Genomic DNA, 8,942 nt, shown 5'->3' with positions numbered 1-8,942 from the left:
TAATACTAACATATTTTAAAATAAAAAGTGAGTATTAAATTAAAATACAGTTATTTTATAGTACACTTAAAAATACAATGCCAATATTTACATTTTCTTTTTTTAAATATGAATTTTCAACATTTTCAAACCTAAAATCAGCAAGCATTCATTTTGGCAGGTTGCCGGCAAGTAAACATATGCACTGCAGGTTTTAGCACTATCGAGTGCAGCGCGTCAGTGAATGAAATGCCATAGTTTTGCTGTTAAACCGGCAGCACATAGCCTAGATTTATGTGTTCAGTTCGAATAGAAATCTTATAAAGTATTACAGTATTAATCGATCTAAAACGGTGATTATGCATTAACAGCTGTCAACCATGTCGGTCCGCAAATGAGCGTTCTGAACTTATTTACCCAGTGCATTTTTTATTTCGGTCGCTCATGCGCACCACTTATGTGCATCCCTGTCTATATATCTAACTGAATAAAATAACCTACATCAGTAAAAGACAAACCAATATTAATAAAAGTGCAATATCTTTGGTCACATCCTCTGTCCTTGACAGGCACTGATCAACCCAGTGTGAACACGTTCCTTTGTGTGTAATTCTTACTGTTGTATAAAGTGATGACATGAAGGCAGTTGAGCAGTTGTCTCTTGTACTCATGGATTCTTTTGACCTGGATGTCAAAGATGGACTCAGGATTTATCTTTACTTTGTACTCACTCTCCAGATACGCTGCAAACTTCAGCTTATTCTCCTAAAATAAATAAATAAATAACATGAAACCAAAAATATATAAAAACAATTTTTATATATATATATATATATATATATATAAAAAAAACACAAACAACAACATAAATGTAGACCTGTTTCACTTTGGCCACATCCCGAATGAACATTTCATCATTGACAAAGTCCAACAGTTTTCTTAGCTGGAAAAGATCTGTCAGGAATTCCTCACCAATTTTCTGAAAGGAAAACAAGCATAAGACAGAAAGAAAACCTGTGGGGGAAGAGCAAGCAAGAGCTACTTAGTTAAGAAGGTCACCTCAGCGATGATGTCAGCCAGGCCAGGGTTGCACAGCACCAGCCAGCGACGAGGTGTGATACCGTTTGTCTTGTTCTGGAACTTCTCTGGCTCAATGTCACAGAAGTCCTTAAACCTTAAACCACCAAAGAAATGTCTTAAATGTCTCCAAGTTCTAAATGTCTAATATATCAATATACAATTGTCCTAACTAGTATCTCTACACAGAACTACATTTTGAAACCGAAATTATTAAAAAAAAAAAACCTCCCTGGAAATAATTTATTACAATTGTATTTGTAATAAATGTAATAAACAGAATTTGCATCATTCCTCTGTCAAATATTCTTGTATAACAACTGATGCACTCTACTCACACAGTGGTTTTGACAATGTCTGAGTGAATCCGTGCAACTCCATTAACGGCGTGTGACCCAACCACACAAAGGTGAGCCATGTTGATCCTCTTTGGATTGCCCTCCTCGATCAGAGACATCCTGCGCAAACGATCACTGTCGCCTGGATACAGCGCAGCAACTCTCTACAACAGAGACTCGGTCAGACAAACCAGTTCATTTAACGACATGATGATCTTGAGGTGGAGTAAGTGAGAATCCTCACATCCAGATGTCGCTGGTTGATCTCGTAGATGATCTGCAGGTGTCGTGGCAGAAGTTTCTCAAACATGTAGATAGGCCAGCGCTCCAGAGCCTCAGGTAACACTGTGTGGTTTGTGTATGCGCACGTCTTTGTGGTGATCTCCCATGCCTACACACACACACACAGGTTTCCATGTTTTATGGGGACATTCCATAGATGCAATGATTTTTATACTGTATAACTGTAATTTCTATCCTACCCTAACCCTCACGCAAAACTTTCTGCATTTTTAGATTTTCAAAACAACATTTACTGGTATTACTATTCCCTACCATAACATAGGGAACACAAAGTACTCACACACACACACTTTAATACTAATTTTGATAACTTATTAAAAATAAAAATTACATAAATTGAAACAAATAAAATACCAAATTTCCATGAAAAGTTGACAATTTTTCCTTTGTTAATTTATAAGTTGGCTGGCTGTGTGAACAATACTTTTCTTTAGATTAGCATTGCTATATCTATTATTCATGTCAGAATGACTAAGCAGAAAAATGCAGAACAACAAAACAACCAAGGAATTGGTTTGCTTTTCATTTGTGCCATAAAACACCCATATCAACTAATTTCAGTAAATGCATGTCTATGAATAAATGAATTATTAGTAAATATTATTCCATTATCTCAACACACAGTTTGACAGCTTGAACGTCACACCTTTTCCCAGTCCAGCTGCTCTATATCCAGCAGGTTCCTCATGAGTTCAGGAATCGCCAGAGCTGGATGAGTATCATTCAACTGGATTGCCACCTGAGAGTTGTTTTGAAAGCATTATACTTTTTTGGGGGGATATTATATAGGTTGACTCGAACAAGAATTTTGTGTCAAATTTAAAAACAGCAACCAATTAAACATATTTAATGTATTATCACCTTTTCAGGGAAAGCCTCAAAAGAGGTGCGCACAGGATCCCTGCAGCCAAACTTTGAAGATTTAAAGCGTCTCATGATGTCCTGCAGAGTAGCAGCCACCACAAAGTACTCCTGCTTCAAACGGAGCTCCTTCCCTTCAAAAAACTAACATGCGCATACAAAGAAATTAATTAATATTAAAGTCATTCACACTGAAAGCTTTACAAATACAAAGCATTTCATTTTCTGTCAGTTTTTCTAATAGAATTAAGCATTGTGTTTTCTGCCTGTATTATACAGTAGCTGTAAGAAAAATATTAATATACACTAGTGTATCATGACACATAAGCCAACTGTGTTGCTCAGGACTCCATATTGCGGTTTCATACTTCCTCATTGCATTACACATATCTGTGGCACTATTGCATAAAATAAGAGTTTTCAATCTGCTTATGCCAGAGAGCTAAAGCACATGTTGCATACCAGAATCTACAGTCTAAATATACACATGACACTCAAAATTATATTTTAGTATCTAATACACATCACAAATTCTTGCTCTCTGTCACACATTCACACCATCAGGCGCACACACAGACACCTCACCAAGTGTTTTATAACATTGAAAGGTGTGTGTACTTACATTGTCATTGGGGTAGAGCACCCGGGAGATGTTCTCCGCCAGGTTTCGGTCCAGTACAGCCTGGATGTAATCTCCAACATTAACTACAATTAATAGAGAGCATTTCAAAATCATACTAAATTTAGAAGTATTTGTATATAGATTTTTTTTTATAAATCAATGATAAACCAGATGGAATACTCCCAGCATGTACAGTAACTTTTTAGCCACACTACTTTTGTTTTCACATGTTAGTGGTCAGACGGTGATACATTTTTTTTCAGGATTCTTTGACTAGAAAGTTCAAAAGAACAGCATTTATTTAAAATATAAATCTTTTTGTAAAATTATCACTTTAATGCATCCTTGCTGAATACAATTATTAATTTCTTAAAAAAAAAAAAGTCACAACTAATACATTTGTAGAGGACAATCTACACATTTGGAAAATGATAGTTAAATTTAAGGAATGACTTGAGCTGTTTTGTGTGAAAATATAACCGTTTATTATAGAATGAGACATTAAGCGTAAAGGCCCGACAATCACAAAGGACCCTCTCAAAAGCAGGCGTTTCTATGGGTAATGCTGGCCTGCTGCCAGCTGCTCTCCTGTTTCTGTGCTGCTGCAGCAGCACTGCACTGGAGAAGAATGCTATATTTAGTATTCTACACAGACAAGTTAAACTCAAGCACTCCATTCAAACCAGGACCAAGGGTTTCACTTAAATTTAGTGGTACAGCCGAAATTGTACCAAAACATAGATGTGTCATACTGGATAAGGACTCAATGTATGTATGTATGTATGTGTGTGTGTGTGTGTGTGTGTGTGTGTGTGTGTGAGAGAGAGAGCGAGAGAGAGAGAGTGTATAAACACATGTGAGCTAATCATTCTGTGGACTCACATTCTTGCAGGTTGAAATCATTAGGAGCTTTGGCAGACCACAGTCTCATAGTATTCACAGTGTTGTTTTTATAACCAGGCACAGGAGTGTCATAAGGCATCGCAAGCACCACCTGCCAAAGAAAAGACATCAATTGATTTTAATTCAGCTGAATTCAAATTTAAATTACATTTATAGAGAAAAAAAATAACACACACATGAACGGCTTTTGCTTCAGGACACAAACTTTATCCAGGTTTCTTGTCAACCCAAACCAGTGCTAAAATAGTTTATTGTACAAAAGTAAAATATCTTTTAAAAAAAATTACATATTAAACATTACCATGAACTGATGAACTTGTGCCTATTGCAGCAAGTAAAGCTTGATTGGACGCACACAACCTTTTGTCTTTCCTTTCTCTTTCATCTTTTACAAATGAATAAGTGCATTGTTTTTACCATTATAACAATCCATTCCATTGCACTACCATTCAAATGTTTGGGGTCAGTATGATTTTTTTTAATTAATACTTTTATTCAGCAAGGGTGCATTAAATTGATCAAAAGTGACAGTAAATACATTTTTCGTTATCAAATTTCATATTCATCAAAAATTCCAAAAATTGATCACAATTTTCACAAAAATATTAAGCTAAAAATATTATACTGTTTTTATAGTATTTTGATCAAATAAATGCTGCCTTGGTAAGCATAAGAGTCTTTCAAAAACATTAAAAAAATCTAACAGTAGTGTATGTGGTTGCATTTTATTATTTTAATTAGGCAAAAAAATTTTCTCCAGCCATTCTATCAGAACAGAATAATTTTAGCATCACAACCTATTATTCATTGCAATAGATCATGACTGACTGACCTGGGTATCAACCCACTTTGGTCCCTCATTTGTATGCTCCACTCGGCCATAGAAATGCACGGGCAGCATGTACTCTGGACGGGCCTTCTCCCAAGGGTTACCGTAACGCAGCCAATCGTCAGCTTCCTCTACCTAAAAAAATTAAGTTGTTCCAGAGTTAAACAGTTTTGATATTTAAAAAAAAAAAAACTTTTTCTCCTGCTAACTATAAACTTATATATTAACTTTTTTCAAATATGGTTTACCTGCCAGCCATTGGTGATCTTCTGATTGAAGATGCCAAACTCATAACGAATGCCATAACCATATGCCGCCAAACCCAGAGATGCCATGGAGTCCAGGAAACAAGCTGAGAGGGAAAGCAGACACCAAACACCCATTATGATGGGGTCATGTACTCTACTGGAAGGTGTAGGTTGTTTTTAAAGGTACCTGCAAGTCGCCCAAGACCTCCGTTTCCCAGTCCTGCATCCTCCTCAATATCCTCCAGCTCTTCCAAATCTAGTCCAAGCTGAAGATCAGCACCATCATGTAAAAACAAAAAAAAACTAATGCATCTCATTATAAATCATACATACACAACACAAATGTTCCATAATGGGCAACAATTTTTTTATTGATCATCTAAACTTCAGAAAGTATTTCAGCAACTTCGGTGTTTCCACATTCAGAAAAGGAAGGATTTAGAAAATTTTGCAAGCCTGTAGCAATTGGCCTACATCCCCAATGAGCTCTCTGTGGGTGAGCAGGGGAAAAAACAACAGCTGTTTCTTAAGATTCAGGATGTTTAAGTAATAGAGCTGCGGGCCAGTTCTGCAATTAAGTAACAAATGCTCTACTATAATATTAAGTTTGCTGCCATAGTGATGCACTTTACCTGGTAGATGGCCTCATCACAAGCATTCTGCAGCCCAAGATTTATCATGGTGTTCTGTAGAGTTCTGCCCATGTAGAACTCCAGAGACAGATAGTGGATGCGCTGCAAAAGAAAACACACAGATAAAACTGACTGCATGAGTGTTCAGATACATCTGAAGCAGATCATGTAGGCAGAAGACCATCTAAAAAGTATGACAATATAAGCTACAATGATTAGAAGATGCAAATTTATGCAAGTAATGGTCTACCAATATATTGTTGTTTATTCTAGAGTACATTTCCAAAGCAGAACAGGAGAGTAAAATACTAAGCTCTAAAAACTGATTGTCACAATTCTGCTACATTTCAGAAATATCAATAGAATCATTTGTAATGCAATCACAAATGAATAAAAACGACACATTATCCTACTTTCCCTCTTAACCAAGTCAAACTCATACTCTGGTCATGTCGCTTCCAGGTTGCTCAAATACAACATGCATAATTTAATCTCTTTGGCTTGGGATCAACTTTTCATAAGATGTCTGCACTGCGAGGAGTTTACAGCCTGCTGAGGGCCTCAAATACACACTGAACAATATTTGAATACCACATTAATAAATAAATGCTTGCTTCAATTTAACATGCTGAGATGGTGCTTAATCACGGCATACTCTAGGTTTAAATAAAGTGACAGTGTTTTACTGTTTTTGCTAAGGTCTGAACCTCAACAAGCCTAACGCTAGACAAGAATGATGTTCCTGGACATGCTTCACGTATTGGTGTGCTCAACCATATAAAGCTATCTGGTTCCATTTAGAGATATAGACTGGAGGGAAAAAAACTGGAGGATTTTTTACCGGCTCAAATGACTGCTGAAATAAAAGCACACAAATCTCTGGAAAGCAGTCAAGCTTTAATAATAAATAAATCCCAAAAGGTCTAAAGTATAGATAATTCCCACATAATGCTTTAACTCAAAATACATGGCTATATTTCATGTTTATCAACAAACAAGTAACATCAGGTTTCACAGAAACATGACTATATAGTGCAAGCCAGATTAGTGGAACCACAAAGGACCGGAAGATCAATCACTTTCAGCTTGTTGCTCTCCAAAAAAAAAAAAACATCATGACCTCCTAAATCATTGTAAAGCACCCAGGTCACAGGTGTGACCATTAATAGCCATGAGTGATTCTGCACATGGATCATGTCAATGCATTAGATAAGGCCTATTATCTTCTACTGGGTTTGACAGTATAGTGTAATCTGTACTTGCCCTAGTGAGCACAGAAGATCAAGTGGTTGCTAAATACTTTACAATTTACTAATGACGACCTGATGTGTCAAGGAATAGATCACACTTTTCACAAGCAGCACGAACTCACAGCTGACCCATGTCAATGCATGTCTGCGCAAAGAACACAAAGCTCAAGTTCGGGTCAACGAACACAGGCCTTTATTAACTCTCCATATAAAACAGTGAAATTAATGAATGACTCACAATAAAATAGTAAATGACTGTCCATGTTACATGCACCATTAATATTCACTAATGTTTACAATGCGCTATGAATAAGATTATGGTTTATGCATTTAATCTTAACTGAAGTCACTTGTATCACAATTCTGGAGCATCAAATATTTATTCATTTTTTCAAATAAGCATTTATGTCTATCATGCAGTTACGAATGTATGTAAAATAAGTAATAATTCGATATTACATGCATTTTTGTATTTCCCACTACTGCACAAACAAGCCACTTCCTGGCTTCCTGCCTTCACAGAGAAGATGAGGAAGAGATCCGTACCTTCGGGTCTTTCTCATAGTAATACTGCTGAGTGCGGATCCAGCGGCCCACCAGGTGATCCCGCACCGTGTGCGCCAGCGCGAAGTAATAATCCCGCGGGGTGGCCACATTGCGGTCCTTCACTAGGGTGAAGTGAAGATGCCTATTGAAGCTCTTTTTAATTTCGGCAACATCCCCCAGTCCGGCTATACCACGAACACTGATCTGCTTGCGCTTTTCATGGTCGGTTAGAGGTTTAGACATGTTGACAACGCGTTTAAAAGCAAAGAATGAAAGTTTGGACCCCTTGACTTGTTGCGCACAGCTTGATGCGGTGTGCAATGACTTTACAAGCACTGTCCGTCCTCCCTTTGAAACACGCCCCTATGTGTCAATTGAAGAGAAAGTGGGCGGGGCTTTACAGTGTGTCTGTTTATTGGCCAGTGACGCTTTCGCAATTGCGTCTTCATTGGCTGCGCGAGATGTCAATCATCTTTGCAACGCTAACTAGCTACAGGTTTACAGCTGAATCCCGTGCCCGGAGTTAGACCGAAATCGCTGTTTTACTGTATAAACAGCTTTGGCTAGCAAGCAACTATTATATAATAGTTTCACACTGCCTCTTTCAACTCTAGTAAAGATGACTTGTAAAGATTTACCCATTTCCTTACGTTTCATAAGAGCCGAGATTCCGTTATTATATACAGACTTTTTATTGATAGCGACAATTCCGGATTGATTTAGTTCCAGAATCTGGCCGTATATGGATCGAGCCTTCAAGCAAACATTTAAAGTGGGAGGAGTCTGATTTAGAAAGTGAATTCTGCAGGTATGTATATTTAGTAATGAATATATTTATGTATGAGTATGTATTTATGCATGAGTAGTTTACATGCAGTGGCAGCAGTGATAAGCCATGCTTGATTTCCATCTATTTTTAAACATTTAAAACAATTATTAAATTATTTTATATTCTGCTAAGTGCCCTTGAGTGTCTCGAAAGGTGGCTTTAAATAAAATATATATTTTTTATGACCTCATATTGAGTGTACAGTTAATATTTGTACATTTAAAAATTCATGAATCATTATCTTTATCTTAATGCAATGCAATTTCATGGGTTTAGAGAGGAATTGCTGTGCTTTCAGGCAAAATACATCTTTTCAATATACTCTTTTTTTTCTCAATATATACACTTTACAATGTACTCTTTTCAATATGGACAATGGCTTCCATTGCCACACTGAGATACCCATCATTTGTTTTTTATGATTCCCAGATATTGATATGTTACTTCAGGTCCACAAACGAGGAAAAGGAAAATCATATTGTAAATTCTATATGGATTAGAAAATAAATCACACTTTAAAAAAAA

The 8,942-nt window shown here is 36.7% G+C and overlaps 1 protein-coding gene across 1 annotated transcript in view; it reads right to left on the bottom strand.

Annotated features, from left to right (window-relative positions):
• The window catches only part of pygb (phosphorylase, glycogen; brain), a 14,256-nt gene extending 6,308 nt beyond the window's left edge, over positions 1-7,948 (bottom strand). The window contains exons 1-14 of the mRNA XM_016235157.1: positions 7,589-7,948; positions 5,793-5,894; positions 5,348-5,426; positions 5,161-5,264; positions 4,916-5,047; positions 4,063-4,174; positions 3,181-3,263; positions 2,559-2,702; positions 2,344-2,436; positions 1,639-1,785; positions 1,395-1,558; positions 1,039-1,153; positions 857-958; positions 597-744 (exon numbers count right to left, since the gene is read on the bottom strand). Coding sequence (XP_016090643.1) covers positions 597-744; positions 857-958; positions 1,039-1,153; positions 1,395-1,558; positions 1,639-1,785; positions 2,344-2,436; positions 2,559-2,702; positions 3,181-3,263; positions 4,063-4,174; positions 4,916-5,047; positions 5,161-5,264; positions 5,348-5,426; positions 5,793-5,894; positions 7,589-7,831 — 1,768 coding nt within the window. The 5' untranslated portion in view covers positions 7,832-7,948. The remainder of the gene's footprint in view (positions 1-596; positions 745-856; positions 959-1,038; positions 1,154-1,394; positions 1,559-1,638; positions 1,786-2,343; positions 2,437-2,558; positions 2,703-3,180; positions 3,264-4,062; positions 4,175-4,915; positions 5,048-5,160; positions 5,265-5,347; positions 5,427-5,792; positions 5,895-7,588) is intronic.
• Between the last annotated feature and the right edge of the window lie 994 nt (positions 7,949-8,942).

This window comes from Sinocyclocheilus grahami, unplaced genomic scaffold, assembly GCF_001515645.1.
Source record: "Sinocyclocheilus grahami isolate Dianchi unplaced genomic scaffold, SAMN03320097.WGS_v1.1 scaffold18.1, whole genome shotgun sequence".
Lineage (NCBI taxonomy): Eukaryota > Metazoa > Chordata > Actinopteri > Cypriniformes > Cyprinidae > Sinocyclocheilus > Sinocyclocheilus grahami.
Note: the sequence above shows the minus strand (reverse complement) of the source record. Positions and strands in the feature narration are given on the sequence as shown.